Source organism: Myotis myotis, unplaced genomic scaffold, assembly GCF_014108235.1.
Source record: "Myotis myotis isolate mMyoMyo1 unplaced genomic scaffold, mMyoMyo1.p scaffold_m19_p_18, whole genome shotgun sequence".
Classification (NCBI taxonomy): Eukaryota; Metazoa; Chordata; class Mammalia; order Chiroptera; family Vespertilionidae; genus Myotis; species Myotis myotis.
In genome coordinates, this window is record NW_023416322.1 from 19,852,796 (window position 1) to 19,871,230 (window position 18,435).

At 47.1% G+C, this 18,435-nt stretch overlaps 1 protein-coding gene across 1 annotated transcript in view; it reads right to left on the reverse strand.

The window, feature by feature from the left end:
- Positions 1–353: 353 nt before the first annotated feature.
- The window catches only part of LOC118673273 (voltage-dependent R-type calcium channel subunit alpha-1E-like), a 56,608-nt gene continuing 38,526 nt past the window's right edge, over positions 354–18,435 (reverse strand). Inside the window, exons 3-6 of the mRNA XM_036343867.1 lie at positions 5,816–5,919; positions 4,320–4,472; positions 2,986–3,167; positions 354–461 (exon numbers count right to left, since the gene is read on the reverse strand). Coding sequence (XP_036199760.1) covers positions 354–461; positions 2,986–3,167; positions 4,320–4,472; positions 5,816–5,919 — 547 coding nt within the window. The remainder of the gene's footprint in view (positions 462–2,985; positions 3,168–4,319; positions 4,473–5,815; positions 5,920–18,435) is intronic.

Consider the following 18,435-nt stretch of genomic DNA (forward strand, 5'->3'; position numbering starts at 1 on the left):
TTCAATGGGCAAGAGCTCACTGAAAGGATTGGTAGGTAAATTAGCCTGTACTATGTAAGTCATTTTTCTCCCACTCCCTGACCCTCTCTCCTGTCCAAGATGAACAGATGAATTTGGGGAAATTAAAAGCTCGCATGATATAAATTAAAAGCCCTGTGCCCACCAGTAGGAAGGGTCCAGTACACTGAACCTGCTGCCCCAGGAGCAGACAACCTAACTCCAGAGCATGTGTCTGCTCCTAGCAGAGAGCACCGCCTGGGGCTGCTTCACACCCCAGTTCCCTGCTCAGATGAAGCCCAGCCTTTGCTGGCCCTCTCTTCCCAGGGAGCCGGACTTGGTCCTTGTGCCACTGGCTAAAAACGGGAGCCTTTCCCATCCAACTTCTCCTGAATCGAGGTGTAGTCATCCACCTCACTATGGCCACCGCCTCTGCTGTGGACTCCTGGCTCCGTGCCCTGCCCCTAGAGCCAAGGCTTTGGGAAGTGATGTCATCTCAAAGTGGACATGAGGTCATTCTGCCCATGAGCAGCCAGCAGCTTTTTGGAAACCAGCCCTACAGCTCAACTAGCTCCCTCGACCCTGGATCTAGTCATGGGGTAGCAGGAGGCATTCAGTACAATGAAGTTCAATGGCTGATGGGCTGGCTGGGAGCCCATGAGTGACAGGTTTCAGAGGATCTGCAGCTTGACCTCCTTCTCCCCACTTCCTTGGTGGCACAAAACTATAGACGAGAGCAGGGTTAGTCAGTCTGTGTGACCTCCATACATATGTTGGGTAGATAACTAGGGAGAAATGGGAATGTGAAGAGAGCACCATGAGAGCAGGGATCATGGTACTCGTTTTCTCCCTGTTTTCCTAAGTCCTCGCATAGTGCTTGCAATGTAGTAGATGCTCACTTAATATGTGTTTAATGAACGAACAAAGAAACTAATAGAAGTGATGAGTGTTTCTTCATCTGTGTTCCTGCCTGTCTCAATATCCTCTGAGCCTTGGCTCTGGAGGACCAGCAGGTCACGCCTGTATCTCCAAAAGCAACACTTCTCCTTTCAGGCTTTCCATGCATTTATCACATCACTTAGGTGAGTCTACACATATAATTGAATTACATCACTCCCAAAGCCCCACTAATGACACCCGCCACTGTGGGGCCAGTGCTGGCATTCCCAGAGGCGCCTGGCTGATCTGAGTGACATGGCCTCAAAACATCCTTCACATCTCCAATGAGGAGTGACAGCACTCATCCATCTTGCCTTTCTTCCCTCCTTCCTGCCACCTCACCACAGCTGGCAAGAATCCCAGAGTGTCCTCAAGGTCTTTCTAGGTCACACGTAACCCCTGGGCTTGCTGGGTCCTGGGACTTCCTCACTGTCCTTTCGACCTCTAGCTCAACAGCCTGTGACTCTGTTTCTGCCAGCTCCATCCTGCCTTGCTCAGCCTGTATGGGGCTGGATCCAGGTGAGTGATGGACATTCACTAAGCACCTACTTTACAGGCTTTACGCAAACCCCGGCTCCTCGGGCACTACAATCTGGTGGAGTCTCTCCTGAGATTGAACATTTCCTTTCCCTCCAGTACAGATTATGCCCAGAGCACCTTCTAAAGGGGCTTTGCATAAGCCACATTCTGCCCCACCTAAAACATTCTATGCAATGAAACTAGGTTAAAGGAAACAGAGGGCACCTTAGGGTAAAGGCAGCTGTGGGAATGCAGGTAAGAGGAATGAGCGTTCCAAAGGTACCTGACTGCGGGTGGGCTGGCTGGCTGTATATGAGGGTACAGACCTTTGGAAGCACCTACTCACAAAGGCAACTTGCCCAAATGGCTTTGCCTACCCAGGCTCCTCGGGCATCAAATCGCATCCACCCCGGACCCTGTCTTACTTTATTTTATTTTTTTAAAATATATTTTATTGATTTTTTACAGTGAGGAAGGGAGAAGGATAGAGAGTTAGAAACATCGATGAGAGAGAAACATCTATCAGCTGCCTCCTGCAGACACCCTACTGGGGATGTGCCCTCAACCAAGGTACATGCCCTTGACGGGAATCAAACCCGGGACCCTTCAGTCTGCAGGCCGACGCTCTATCCACTGAGCCAAGCCGGCTAGGGCTCCCTGTCTTACTTTAGAACTCAGACCTGCACGACGCCTTTCAGTGGTCACCTGCCTACCTTCTGGCCCCATGCAGGAATCCTAACATCCCCGACAGCCAGTCAGTTGTCTTGTGTGCCCACTCAGAACCTTTCCAACATGTCCGATCATATGAATCATGAGGACACTTGTAAAAAGCTCACCAACTATTCACACCCTGCATAAAAAGGGCCTGCGCATCTGAATATTTCACCAGCATCCCTAGTGAGTCTTACCGTGAGTCTTACAATTAAGTACGTTTCTTATGTGCCTATAATGCAGCGGTTCTTGACAGTGGCTGAATGTTAGAATCAGCTAGGAAGCCTTAGGAAAAAAAATCAATGACAGGCCTTTACCCCTAGCTATTCTTATTTAATTTGTCTGGAGTGAAGCCCAGGGGGTGTAAATTTTTAAAGCTCCCAGCTGATTCCAAAGTGCAGTCAGGGTTAAGAACTACGGCAATATCTTTCCAGACCAATGGTAAGTTCTTGGAAGACAGTAACCAAGAAATATGTACCCCTTGGTACCCCTTACCGAACCCCACCACCACATCAAACCTGTTACAGAACATACTCCATAACTGCTGAGTTGATCTGATTTAACTAGCTGTTCATCCATCCAATACACGTTGTAATTTCCTGTATTAAGAAGCTGTGTACTTCCACTTAGCAAGTGGCCAGAAAATGGAGGCTAAGATTTCCCATGATTGAGTACACACACACACAGAGGCACGCACGCTTGCACACATGCAGGCAGATCCCCAGCCATCCCTTTCCCCAGACGAACCAGCCCAAACAATGCAGAAGCCTCATGCCCCAATTCTGTCCTCTGCCCCCGCCCCTCGCCAGCTCTACTCACATTGTACAGCACGGTGGTCCACCCTTCCATGGTGATGCACTGGAAGACAGTCAGCACAGCAAAGAGGATGTTATCAAACTGGGTGATCCCGTCGTTGGGGCCGATCCAGTCCCTGCATTCATAACCAGCTGGGCAGCCCTGCACACCACACGGGTGAGGGGGGTCAAATCCTTCTAGAATACCTGCAGGCACATGTGGAGGGAGGGGAATAAACCACGTGGTGTTTAACATGAGCTGGAAATGACCTCAGGAAGCCACAAGCATGCAACTCGATTTCCCACAGAAAGGTGTGCCCTTCGTTGTCTCAGGCTCCCTCCCATCTCTGGCCTCTCTACACCTCACGCTCCGCATACCACGTGTTCAACCCGGTGTTTCTCAACCTCCTCTGAAAATGGAGTCATTCCTGCACGTGGCCCACCTACTCTCTGCGGCCACAGCCTCCACCGTCACCTGCGTACCAGAAATTTACAGGACGGGGTCACACAGAAAGGTCTGAGGTGAAGGCAGAATCTCACTGATTTTCTAAACCTCAGACTCTAGGATAGATCCTGAGTTCTTTCTGGGCCTCTTGGGGACAATCATAAGCTACAGTCCCCTTGGTGAGTCTTAACTCTTTTAATTTTTCTGGCCTAAATTCCTGGTCTTGAATAAAACACAAAAATCAGAAATCAAAATCCAAGCATAAGGTGTCCTTTAAAGATTCTGTTCATAAAAAAAAAAAAAACTAACACAGTACCTAATTGGGCTCCTTCAACCTCTCCCCATCCTCTTTCCTCCTAGGGCACGCTACTCAACTTGCCAAGAACAATGAGATACAAAGAGATAAGAATTTGGAGTCTGGGTACCCCACCAGTCCCCAAGGCCCCCTGCCAAGCCAGGCTCAGAGCTGCCTCCTTCCGTCCATACTGTGTGTGGGTCACAGCAGAGAGGAGGAAGGTCATGAGATGGGCCACGAAGGAAACACGTCTCCATGGAACTCCTAGGTCTCCCTGGCCTGTGGGTTGAAGAGGCCACTGTACACAGGGTCTTTCTTCAGACAGACAGTTTCTGACAGCCTCCTGATAGCCTTCTGCCATGCACAGGGGAGCTGAGACCTCCTGTTTGACATCCTCCAACTGTAAACCTAGGAGGTTATTAGCTTTGCAATCTCAACAGGGATGCTTAGTCTGGGCTGGTTGGGCCTCAAAAGATCTGCTGACTAGGAAGTTTCTGGTTCTCTTTGTAGGGTTGGAATAGAACAGACTTTTCCAAGCTGTTTCTCATTAAGGCCCTGAAATGACCAGTGACCCGAGGGGAGAAGAAGGGAAGAAGCAGGGGACAGCCTAGGAGCGCACCTGAATTGTTCATGAAGCATGCGCGGTGCAGCTTCCCGCTGTAGAACTCCAAGCCGATGATAGCGAACATCAGGATGGCGAAGAAGAGCAGGAGGCCGATCTGCAGAAGGGGCACCATGGCCTTCATGATGGACTTCAACACGATCTGCAGGCCTGGAAGGAAGGGAAGAGGATGACAAACGGAGCCTCACTTGGCACCCCTGCCAGCGCGGGCTCAGTCTCCCCTCTCCCAGGAGGAGGGCAAGTGGCGTAGGGAAAAGAACCATTGGTCCTGAAATGGCAAAGACCGTCTGCAAAGGGATAACCAGGAAAGTCAAGCCAAACTGCCATCCTGAATTCCCCCACGGATCAGTCCCTTCCTCCTCCTCACCCTGACCTTGTACATGCCTATTGCCCTTCATTTATTTCACCCGTGTTGTCCTTCAGGCTCCTCTTGTAGGTTACACTCATTACAATGAGCCTGTGAGTCCTCGCCCTGCTGGGCTGTGAGTCTTGTGAGAGCAAGGTCAGAGTTCATCTTCCCCATCCTCCTATCTCAGCCCCGGCCATCCCAGTCGCTGCTGTGAGAGCAGACTTAGTGTAACCAGTATTCATAAAATATCTCTGACCCGGAAATTGTACTTCTAGGATTCTAGCCTAAGAAAATAACCAGAGATGTGAATAAGATCGAAGCAAAAAGATGTCTGCCCCAGCACTATTCCCAGTTGGGAGGAAAAACTGCAAATAGCCTAAATATCCAGCAACACAGCAATGGCTAAACAAGTCATGACCCCTATGACAGACTATAACACAGGTTTTAAAATTATATTTTGGAAGAATTTTTTAATGTCAGGAAAATTGAATACTTATGGCAGGATCTAAAACTATATGTACAGAATGATCACAATTATATTTAAAATGTACAGAAAAAAATATACAGAAATGTTAAAAGTTCTTTCTGGCCCTGGATGGTGGCTCAGTGGTTAGAACATCGGCTCTCGCACCCAAGGGTCTGGGGTTTGATTCCCAGTTAAGGGCATGTATCTGGGTTGCAGGTTTGATTCCCAGCCTCAGTCAGGGCGTGTGTGGGAGGCAACCAATGGATGTTTCTCTCTCTCTCTCTCCCTTGCCTCCTTCCCTCCCTTCTACTCTCTCTCTAAAAAAAAAGTAAGTCAATGGAAAAAAATATCCTCAGGAGAGGATTAACAAAAAAGAAAAAGTTATTTCTGATAAGATAATGGGAGCTTTTCATTTTCATGTTATATCACTTCATGTATTTTCCCAAGTTTCTATAAAGATCTTTCATTATGTTTAAATCTAAAAAAAAAAAAAAAAAGCTGCTAAGTTTCAAAAAGAAATGTTATATCCGGTTGTTGCATCCACACTGTTTATTACCAGGGGAGCCAACTCCCAGGAGACACTGTCTCTTATTTACCCCACATTCTCTTAGACGAGGATCAGACGAGGACGTGTCAGGAGTCTATTAGCAGAGTAGAAGGAAGAAAGATGGTGCTTACTGGGTATCCCTGACACAAGCTTCAGGGGCCTCAGGACACGCACGGCCCGGAGGGTCCTCAGGTCCACATGTGTGTTGAAGTGGGTCCCCGCAGTGGCCAGGATGCTGCAGACGGAGACACAGAGGGTCAAGGTTAGCAGGGTCTGGCTCTCTTCCCTGTCCCAGGGGGGAAGCTGGGTTAAAGAAGGATCAGGCGGGAAAGCACACTGAGCTGACGCCAGCTGTGTGTGGGCGCACCTGTGCTGGGGTGAATCACCAGTGGTTCCAAGTGGAATTAAATTTAGCCCCATGGGTTTCGCTTTGCAAAGAAGGAAAACGTATCATCAGGTCAGAATCCTAGTTCCAAATCATGATCTCCAAATCCAGGTCTCCAGCATCTGTCCCATGCCTGTTCCCTGCACTGCTCTCTGCTCCTTGCAAACCTCCTTCCCCGCTTTCCAACCCACCAAAGCCCTCACATTTCTTATTTCAAAATTGTCTTAGACGCCCCTGTCTCCTATCTCCTTTAGAAAATTCCTCTGGATTAAGTACAATAAAGGAGTAACTCACCCTTCTCCACCTTGACACTTAAATTTAACTAGACAAATCAGTCACACGGATGGGATGCTTATAATTAAGGAATAACTCTACTGGTCCCCATATGGCATATTTATACTTGTTTAGAATCACTGTGTGACCTGGGTTTGGTTTCTTTGCTTCCATTTTTCCACATTCCACAGCCATAGCCAGAAAGAAGTGTGCGGGCATGCACACACACACACACACACACACGCTATAAAAATCCTATTAAATTGTGGACACCAAGTTCCTTGTCTTGAGGAGACAATTTATTTCATATAACCTCATGACACTGCAGATACTTTGGAGAGACAAAGACACTTAAGTATTAATGGAAAACTCAGCAAAAGGCCCAGAGTCAAGAGAACTGGGTATTAAGTCCTGAACTGGGCAACTTTAGGCAAGTCACTCAACCTCGATGAGGCTCACTAGCCTCGTCTACAGAACGGGGGAGTATCAAGGCCTAGGTATAAAAATAAAATGACAGGGTATTGAATATCAAGAGAGCTCTGTACACTATAATGTGCAAAACAGACATTGCATCCAACACAAACATTAATGAAATTGCTTTTGCAACTCTAATTTTAGCCTTCTCTCTGTGGGATAGTCCCTGACCTCCCTCAGAACCACTCTAGGACAATTTCAGCTATCTGGAACCGTTGGGGGATGAGTCATTTAGAAAAGTGAATTATCTACATAGTCAAAGGGTGCCAAGAATACTTCATTCCACTTAATTATTTTTGGTAGAATCCTCTGAAACATTTCAAATATTGAAGAAGATACTTGAAGTGCCTTCAGTACTTGAAAGAGAATGTGAATGAAAGCCTTATGCTATACAGTATCTCTAAGAAGCAGATAGAGAGTCCACAGGAACAAAGCACAGAGATCCAGGACATCAGAACCCTGAACAATAACTTTGAAACAGGAAGAGCTGCCCAGAACCAAAGCAGTCTGCTTCCTAACATTAAAAGTACTCAACTATCTATTAGGAAGTTAAGAGGGTTCCCACTTGGGTTGAAGAATATTTTAAAGGACCAATGGAGATCTCTTTGAACTTTAAGATTCTGTAATTCTATACTAATCCAACCTCAAAATAAGAACCAGAAAGATATCCTACTCTCATTAAGGATCTCGGGAGTAAGGCAAGACTCCCAAGTCTTCTCCATGTCTCCCAAACTTCCACACCCTCATCTGAGAAGGAGAGACTCAGGGAGTGGAGTCTCTGCTTTTGACTCTCTCTTCCAAGGCCAATGAGGGGGTTTAAGGGGGAGGGGGGAGTGATGTAATTTCTAATAAGTAAGGAAATTCTGAAGAGATGAGAGATCAGAGAGAAACATGGAAAATAGGACAGAATTTTAAAAAAATAATAAAGAGGCAAAGAGAAGCTTCAATGATAGGTGGAGATAGGAAACTGGAGAGGCAGAAATGGGGTCATTGTTCAGTTGATTCTGAACAGGGGAGGGAACCTTGAACTTGGGGTCTCTGAGGTGCACATGGAGCCTCTCCTTCACTCTAGTTCGCTCCGTCTTAGTTCGCTCCTGGGTAGAATCTGCCCAGGTCAGGGTCCAGAATTATGTTTCCTGGGACACGCAGACACACAGGAAATGTCCTCCCCAGCCCTTGAGTTGAACAAGATACATTTCAGAACACGGAGGTAGGGGCAGAAAGACAAAATTAAAAGGCAAAAAGGCGCAAGTGTAGAGAGAGAAGGAAATGGTAGAGGGAGAGGAGAAAGAGAGGAGAGGAAATTGAGCAGTGAAAGGAAACATGGAAATGGAAACAAGATAGAAAATAAAAAGAAATCAAAGCTGGTGGAGAAGCAAGTGTCAGAGATAAGAAAGCTCACGCGGGAAAGAGAACAAGAGTAAATAAAGCTAACCTACAGAGAGAAGAGGAAATATGGTGTCTGTCTGGAGGCCTCGGGTAGCCAGCCAGGAGATAAGTTCTTTTCATTAAGTGCAGCCCTCGGCTGAACTACCTGCTCCCCAAGTCCTCCCAGTCCCACTTCAGCCAGGGCCAGGTAGCCTGTGGCCCGTCTCCCCTGGCCCTTACACTTGATTTTCTTCCAGTGCAGGGGGCCTGTCTACTAGGCTGAGGCAGTCTGGCCACTCGCTGCTCCCTACCTCCCAGTGTTCAAATCGTCCTTGAGGGTGAGAACTACGATTTGGTTCCCCTGTCCATCTGTTAGAAGCGGGAGCCATGGGATTCTTAGGGGGAGAAGATAATTGAGGAAAAGGACTCTGATTCTGTGGGTCCATAATTTTCTGTGCCCACTGCCATCATGGTCCTTACCGACTGGGAGAGAAATTCTCTGTTTCCACATCTGTCTCTCCCACGAAATTGGGAGCACCTCAAGCAAAGAGACTGTCTTCCTCATCTCGAGGTCCCCCACACCCAGCCCAGAGTGTGGCAAGTACGAGGCTCAAGGGATGACTGAGCACTTGGACTGCACCGATCGAAGTAATAAAGGCACACAATACCACAGAAATCCTGGAACTCGCCAAAGAGAGGAGCGGGGAGCACAGCTGGGATGCTATTCGAACATAGACCTGTTTGGTCGTGCAGGAGTGTGCTGGAAATCTGTCCTTGTGCATTTTAGGGCCTAATGATCACGGCCCAACATAGTCCTAAGACCCCTGCCGCCAAGCAGATGCACAGGATGGGCTCTGCCCATAGTCAGTGGAGAGTTAGAGAAAGAGAGGAATTGTTTATAAACAGCAAGACCAGGGGAGAGCAGGAGGAAGACGCAAGATGTAAAGGCTCGTCATCTTCAGGCAAAACCCAAGTCCTGAAGTGCATACAGCACAGGACGACTCCGGGCCTCGGAATTAGCAGGCCCTAGGCATGCAGCCAAGGGAATGTGAACGGCAGAAAACGGCCCTGGCCCCGTCTAGTGGAAGTAGGCAGACACAGAAATGAAATAATTATAATTCACCGTGAAGAGTGTCATAACAGAGGAGTTTCCAAGGTCCTATGAGCATGGGAAATGCTGCAGTGACAGACACAGTGCTATCTGCTAGCACTTTCAAATATTTTATCCCATGAAATCCCCCAAAATATCCTCATATTACAATTGCCTCCATTTCATAGAAGAGGAAACTGAAGCTCAGAAAAAGTGACATTGTTTATAAACAGCAAGGCCAGGAGTTACAGTGAATTCTCTCTTGATATCAAAGCCCATCTCTTTCGGGCTCTGCCATGATGCCTTGCGAGGTCTTCTCAGCACTGAACAGCTCCCGATTCCTGATCCAGCGTGTTTCCCAAATAATACCAAGGGCACAATGTTTGGCCCCCAAATAAGCCATGAACTTGGTTCCCTTCACTGCAAGGCCGCAAGCCAGAACCTCCCTTTCCCCCCTCCAGACTTGCCACGAATCACTCTCAAGACAGGAGGGTGGGGGGCTCCATGCACCTCGGGTGACGACTATGGCAATTATCTACACATACACCCAGGAAGAGACATGCGCCCCAGAGTCAGAGTGAGGCCACGGAGGATAACTCCAATTCTGAGTTAATGAAAGCCTAAGCTCTCTGCCGTCCCAACAGGCACATGCGAGGCTGTGTTTTCCATTTCTTTTGTCACCATGAGCACAGAGCCTGGTGGAGAGCTCTGTACACAGGAGTGGGTGCTTAATTACTACTTTACCCCCCAAAGCAGAGGATAGACGGAGAACAAACATGAACCTCTAACCACCACCAGCACAGACGCAGTGTTCTGCACACGGTAAATGTTCAAAAGCTGGTTCCTGAAGGATGTGGTGGCTCAGCCCTACCTCCAAGGATTTTGCTTTTAGTTATCAGCAGGTAAGAAGAGAATGGCGGCTGCTATGTCCTGAGGGTGTGGCGTGGCCATCACTATTGTGACCTGGCAGGGCAGATGATGGCAGGGAGGCTCTGGGCAATTAAAATCAAATGGTCTCTCCCCAAGACCGTCGCCCAAAGAATTCTTCAACCCTGCGATCCTTTTGACCTTGGGTTCTGTCTTAGCCACCTTGTCAATCCAGGTCTAACAGTCTTTTTCCCACAGGCATATTTCACTGTACAAGTCCATGGCCGAAAATACCCTGAAGCATTATACAAACATTGCACTACAATTATCCATTGTTTATCTGAAATTCAAATGTAACTAGGCATCCTGTATGTTTATTTAAATCTGGCAACTCTATTTAAGGGATGAGCAGGAACAACCAGGTAAAGAGCTTCCCCCTCAGTTGTTACTCCCGCCCTAAACACATGGGCAAGTCTCTGAGCAGAGACACAACCACAGGTCTGCTAACATTAGGTCCAGGATTCCCTCCTGAGCCCCACAACAACCCGTTTTGTCTCTGTCCATACAGACTGCAAGGGAGAAAGAACCTTATTAGCATTCAAAAGGCAAGTTGCTGGCATCTGTGGAGAAGGGCTGATTAACACCAGCAAATTTCCAACACAGAGTTGAGTCATTTCCATGGGTCAACATAAGGGAGTTGCTGTGTCCACTTAAAAGTGCCCCATAGATGGTTGGTGTCTTCTATTTTACCTTCAGTGAGGCACCAAAGTCTATCATCTCCTTCCGTTAACACATGTCTTGGATTCACCTCTTACTCACCTGAGCCTCCCTCTTGCCTTAGATGCCCCTCCCTCGCTTTCTCTCCCGGCCTAAATAACATGACCCAGACTCCAGAAACCAGAGGGCAACCTACCTGTCCCTGGAAAAGGTTTACAATCAAAAGAGACTTGCACTGGGGTTCTGAGAAAGTAGGCAAACACACGCTCTCACTGGCTGGTTTCAAATCCCAGTTCCATCAGTCACACTAGCTGTCCGGCTTATGCAGTGGCGTCTCTGAGCAATAGTGCTTTCATCTATAAAATGGGAACAGTGCCTTCCAAAGAGGGTTGATGTAAGAAGTGATTTTCAAATACTTTTGGGCCATAGCCAACAGTCGGAAGTATATTTTACATCACAAGCCAGAGTGTATTTACATATATAATTACATAATGCTTTATAAAATAACTAGAGGCCCGGTGCACAAAATTCATGCACAGGTAGGGTCCCTAGGCTTGGCCAGCGATCAGGGCTGGCTGGGGCCTTCCTTCGTTCTGCACCACCCCCTGGTGGTCAATGCACATCATAGCGGGTGGTTGAACTCCGGATAGGTCGAACTCCTGAGGGGACGATTTGCATATTAAGCGTTTTATTATATAGGATACTTTTTCTATGTGTGATAATGCTCATATTTTCTCTTAAATTCATCTTTTTCTATTTTTTTTTAATGTTGCTTGCAACCAACTAAATGGTTTCCATGACTCTCTAGTGGGGCTCACCCACAGTTTGAGAAGCCCAGCCACAGAGACCAGACAGTGTACTGCTCATGCTCTCTAGGGAGACTGTTCTAAAGAAGACAAAGTGGACCCACATGAACTGCTGCCTTAATAGCATCGTGCACCTCTTGGTGCTTTCTCAGACAATGAAACAGTTTGTCTTGAAAGATTTTGCACTTTTCCAAGAACCACAGACATATCCTGGGAGAGCCTGATCCAGCCAATGGTACCTGAGGCAGCGCCAGCATCTTGCCCTCCTCCAGAATGGTGCTTCTTAAAGAGATCTCACACCCCCCCCCACCCGCCAACTTCAAAACCATCATGAGACTGTGTGTTTATGTGTGCGGTTGAGCTAATATATGGCCAAAGTAGAGCATGGATAGTCTTCTAAGCTCACAAACAATGCATAAAATATTTTTCTGACTATAGCAAATTATGTTTGATTTGGTTTAAGTTATTATTTAATAGTGTTTTTTATTACCTATTTTTTCCTCTTTTTGTCCTTCCACTATTTTTTTTTTTTATTATTGATTTCAGAGAGGAAGGGAGAGGGAGAGAGAGATGGAAACATCAATGATGAGAGAGAATCATTGATTGGCTGCCTCCTGCATGCCCCCTACTGGGGATCGAGCCCACAACCCTGGCATGTGCCCTTCAGTCCACAGGCTGATGCTCTATCCACTGAGCTAAACCAGTTAGGGCTATTTTTTTATTCTCATACCTCCAGCCTTCTCCCCTTGGTCAACCATTTATACACACACACACACACACACACACACACACACACACACTAGATGTAGCCAGGAAGCCCTAATATTTCTTAGGAGGATGGGAAGCAGGGTAGGTCAAGTTGTCCTTTCCCAATAAAGGAGATCTGTGGCCTTTCCAGGAGGGAACAAGTGGTTCTGTATTTAACAAATGTGAGGCAACCTTTTCAGGAATTCTAAGTGGGGTTCCTAATTAAGTTTCATGAGAATCTTCGTGCATATGCAGTGGTCTCAAAATATGCCTTTTGAGGAATAGAAAAATCATGGCCTAAAAATCCCCTTTCCTTTCTCGCCAAAAAAAACAGTTCAGCAATTGGACCATGTCCACCAAGGAGAGGAGGTTGTATTGACATTTGAGACCAGATCTTTGTTGGGGTGGGGGAGGGGGGAGCTGTCCTGCGCACTGTAGGATGTTTAGCAGCATCCTTGGTCTCCACCCACTAGATGCCAGTAGTAACTCCTCTTCCAACCCCCCCTCCCCCGGTTAGGACAATGAAAAATGTCTCTAGATATTGTCAAACGTCCTCCGCGCGGCACCCCTGGCTAAGAACCACTGTTGTGGGAGAACCTCTCAAATAGCAATTCCTCCATATGTTAAATGCCAGGCACCTGTTTCACACCTAGTCCCTACCCACTCTCAGAGAAACACTCACAGCCCCTCTCAGGGAGAAATGAGGAGGTTGCCGAATGACCCCTGGCCACAAGTCATGGTTTTGAGGGACTGTCAGCAATGATGGAAATGCCCTTCTGTTTTCTTCTTTAAACATCATTTGGAGTTGCATGAAGCTTAACCCAAGCGCATCTCCGAAGGAAGCCTTATTCCAAAAGAAAAGTTTCCCCGGATGATGGGAGGTCAAGAACAAGAAAACATACAGAGGGTTTTAGTTGCTTAACCTCAGTATAATGGAAACAAATGTCGAGTTCCTACCAATGGTTCTGCGTTGCTTTCTTTTTTTGTGAGAAAGTCTTGATTATTCCCTCACACACAGCAAAGAGAAATGCCAAGTGATGGGCAGACACTCTACCATTGCCATTCAGGTCCAGAAGATGATGACGACAACGATGATGATAAAAATAAAACTACCGCATTGTTGTTTTGGTTTCCATAGTTCCGTTCCATACAGATACCATTACCTATTGTCTTATAAGTTTGAGAATTCAACCTCAGAAAGAGAAATTGGCTAGCCCAAGGTCACTGAGGTAGTAAATGGTTAAGCTGAAGACTCAAACCCAGAAATTTAGTTTCCAAATTTGGAGCACTTTCAGTAGCTACAAAAGGTAACGGCTAGAAATATATCCCAAAGGCACATGTATTTGACAAATGCCTTTCTACAAAGACCACAGAGCTGCCTCTCCGCAGAGCATTATGGTGCCCTGTGATTGCAGCATCATTTGGGTGTTACCAAAACTGTGCTTCGGAGAGTCCGAAAAGATGGAGAATTGCTGGAGAGGGAAATCCCACGTTATAAGAACTCACCCACATAAATACATGTTCTTTGAGTTGTTTTGTTAGTAGTGGTGTGGGATTATCTGTTAATCTACCACCCACACACTTTCTCTCCCCAGGTCTCCCTCAGGACCAAGATGGCAAATCAGGGGTGGAGACCAGCTGAGGCAAGAACCCAGCTCACTATTCATTCACCCAGGCCCCTAATAGTGGCCTCTTGGAAGAACGCACTGGTGAACTCCGGTATCAGATCACAGAGACCCACTGTAGAACCCAACACTGCCACACACAGCGGCCACCGATTGCACTGCCAGTTCCCCGTCTTCCTCTGATAACCACACTCCATCCCCTTGTCCTTTTCATAAACTGCAATGGTCTTAAGTGTCATTGCGGGCCCGTTCACAGGGCAGAGGCAGGGGCAGGGGCAGGGAGCTCCTCCCCTAGATGTTTGCACAGAGTTTGGTTGATCTCTTCAGAAGCAGCTAAGGCCATGATACAAAAGGCCTCAGGGGCTGTCATGGGTCGTGTTCCTCTTACAGAATAAAGCTGGCTACAGTGAGAGAGGAGAAGAAAGCTGCCCCTGCGCAGGGAGGAGGAATGAAAGAAGGAAGGAATTCCACTGGAGCCAGCACCCTGATCCTGCGGTTCCTGAAGCCTGACTACTTCCTGACATTTCTGCAACTTGGTGGTTCTGGGAGATACCCCTTCCTTGAAAAGCCTCTCTTTCCTAACACTCAGTTTCGGTTCCTCGCAGTGACCCATTACTCACCCATCCTGTCCAGACAATAACATTTGGATAAGAAACGAAGTGAAAGCTTAGACAACTGGCAAGGCCAGACAAGAGCTAAATAAAAGACATGAAAAACAAGGAAAAGCTCAGAACCATGGCCCTGGCATGGAGCCGATATACCAATTAGAGAATGTGTAAGCTTTTTCCTTGATGTCACCTTAGCAAGTGGCGAAGACACTGAAACTCTGGGCTCTCTCGTCAGCTTCAGAAAGACCGAAAAATTATACGCATCCCTGACCCTGGAGAGAGCCAGAGTCCTCTCCTCAAAACTTCAAATGCTGATGCCAGTGCCATCAGGTTAACACAGGTGGAGGGTTCACTGGGGGGATCCTTCAAAGTAAAAAGTAAAGAAAAACCTAAGCAATAAAACTCTACCTTCTCACAGTAGGGGGAGGGGCAGTGGAGGGCTTTAAAAAATATCTGGGAAATAGCTGGCTGAAAGAATATGAGTTTATCAAACCTTAAATCAATGACTTTCAAACAAATCATGGGTCATTCATTTTAGAAAAAGTACATTCGCCCATCATTCCACTTCCCTGCCTACAATGTCCGAGAGATTGATCTGTGTGGCGAACCTATGCCATCTGTCTGCTAAGATGTCAAGTATTTTTTAAAATGCCCAGATTATTTCCCATACAAACCTCCAGTTTCAGTGTATGACAAAGAAGCGGCCATAAACTTGCTCTAAAATGCCCACTGTCTACAGAGCAGCCGAATGGACCAGAGCCATTGGTCAGAGAAAACAAAATGATTTTAACTTTTTAGAGCAGCCGTGGGCAAACTACGGCCCGCGGGCCGGATCCGGCCCATTTGAAATGAATAAAACTAAAAAAAAAAAAGACCGTACCCTTTTATGTAATGATGCTTACTTTGAATTTATATTAGTTCACACAAACACTCCATCCATGCTTTTGTTCCAGCCCTCCGGTCCAGTTTAAGAACCCATTGTGGCCCTCGAGTCAAAAAGTTTGCCCACCCCTGTTTTAGAGTCATGAAACCAAAATTCATTCTCGTGCATCTGAGTCATTTCCCATCCCATGCCACTTATTTGGAATACAATAAAATACACACCATTTTAATAATTAAAAAGAATGGTGTCTATGTACTGGAACTCTTTAACTATTACCCAAATCTATTTGACAAAGATAGGAAAACACGAGCAAAGTAGATGGTTTTCTTTTAATATATTTTCATTGATTTCAGAGTGAGAGGGAGAGAGAGAGAGAAACATGGATGATACAGAAAATCATTGATCGGCTGCCTCCTGTACGCCCCACACAGGGGCATTGGCCTGGCATGTGTCCTGACCAGGAATCGAACCATGACCTCCTGATTCCTAGATCAACGCTCAACCACTGAGCCACACCGGCTGGGCCAAGGCAGGTGGTTTTAATTCTACTCTCATTGTGAATAAATAAGATGCTGAGCTGCTGGAGGAACCCAGAGGTTGCTCTCCCAGCAAAGGAGCTGAGTGGCATGGCCATTTTCTCCGAAAGGAATTTAAAAGAGCACCTTTTCTATTTATAAGGAACAATGGAGCGCGCTTATTAATAAAGGAGTCCAGACGAAGGGGCCGCTGTCCTTGTGGAAGGACTGGCGCCCAGGGTCCGGTTTAACTTGACGGCGGCGATCTTTCTTTTCAGCTCCGAAGTTATTTTTACCTTGCCAGCTATGCAAATGAGCTCATGGCCTCTGAGCATGAAAGAAACCAGGCTGAGACCAGGTTAATATTTCATGAAAATATTGTAAACCGCTGTTCCTGGCACCGAGCTTCGCATCCTCTGTAACTGACCCTGTCTGGGTACAGCCGCGGCTAATGTCTGTGCCAATCTGGCATCAAAAAGAACAAGGTTATCGACAATTCACGAAAGAAGAAGCACAGGCTGTTTAATGATTGTATGGAAAGGGTCAACGGCAAGAAATTCAAATGAAAAGGACACAATCGCCTTTTCTGCTTATGGAATTGCTACCACTAGAAAGACAGTGAATTGGTATAGCCATTTTGGAAAAGCTATTGGACAGTGTGTACACAGGACAATGCAGATGTTTACTCTCTTGGATGCAGTCGTTTTCAGAATTACTTTAAGAACACACTCACTGTGTCCTCACATGGCAGAAGGGACAAGGGAGCTCTCTGGGCCCCTTCTTTAAACAGCACTAATACCATTAGCTAATCACGTTCCAAAGGCCCCACCTCCAACTACTGTCACACATTGGGGATTAGGTTTCAACATATCAACTTGGGGGGCACAAGCATCCAGTCTATGGCAAGGCACGAGTAAGGGCTCAATAAATGTATGTTGCGGGAAAGAGTAGATCAGCTTCAAGTTGGAAATGATCTTGGAAAATATCAAGCCCCAACTCCCAGCCCCGATTTAATGTTTTGGGGCTCACATCATCCCACCCTATTGAACCCTTGCAGGAATGGGCAGCTCTCAGCCTCCCGAGGCATCCCCTCCCCAAGCCTGGCGTTATACAAAGAGTGTAGGGTCCTGAACAAGATTCAGGCTGGTTCTACTTTTAAACTCAATCCTGGTTTTTGAAACAGGCACTGCCTTAAAGAGACAGAAAGGAGTGGTTCCAGATAAAACTGTCCAGAATAACTAGAGATTGGCTTAAAGAAACATTACAGGGAAAATGAGAGAAGAAACCGGGAGGTAAGCCTGGAAGATTAAAATAATTCCAGGAGCCCATGATGCTTACCTTTGAACATGGGAGGGACAGTCTTGCAGCTACATTAAGAGGCGTTTCCTCTGTAGAACTCCAGCAGCGGGGGGCAGCCCAAATGCTTGTCTCCATTCCCGTGACTAGGAATCTGAGCCCCTCAGACCTGGAAGTGTCCCTCCATATGACCACAGTACCTGCTCATCCACCCCCCACACACCCCTGCTCGACTTCTTCCCATCAGCCCCAAACGTGGCCAGGCCATCCACCCTCCCAACCAATGCAGTATTGGAAGTGGATCTGCAGTTCAGGGAGACCCTCCTGGGGGAGAAGGTCCTGGTACTACCATTATGAAAAGTAGTGCACTCAAAAGAGCAGGGTCCACAGGGGTTCTCTGAGGGCAGCTGTCCAGGGGGATGAGCCAGCTGCTCCCCCTCCTGCCTCCGCAGTTAAGGTCTGTTGTCGTGCTGTGACCTTGCAGGGAGCCCGACTTTCTGCTTCTTCGGGATATCCTTGCTTTCGAGGTGGCTATTATGGGGACATGGGGAGTCAGGGGGATCTCTCAGGGGTATCGTGAAATAAAAATGTATGGGAATTCACTGTCCAGCAAACCCTGCATGAAGGTGTACCGTACTCCTTCCCCCCAGAGGGATAAGGGGTGTCTATACCACACTGCAGGGCATCTGGTGAGAAGACGCCCTGGACCACTCCAGTCCATAACCATATTCGAGGCAGAAACCCATCCTGCATCCTTACACCTGCAGTGCCCTTCACTGGTGACAGTTCACAACCAAAATCTTTCGCTAGTTTAGGCGCATGTTTCCACCAGTCTCAGAACATTCACGTTCTTGCTGACAGATGTAAAGAGTAAAGATTAGTGGAGCTTCTGATGAACTCTTTCTGGGAGTCCTCCTCACAACGCTTAAGGGCTGCATATTATCCAGATGGGGAGGGGCCACAGTTCCCTTGCAAAAGAACCTCCTCCCCCCCCCCCATTCATTCCTTCATTCCCGCATGTATATTCGCTTACACTTCACATGCACCGGGTGCCAGACAACATGAGCAACTAGGTAGGATGCAATGGTAACAAGAAG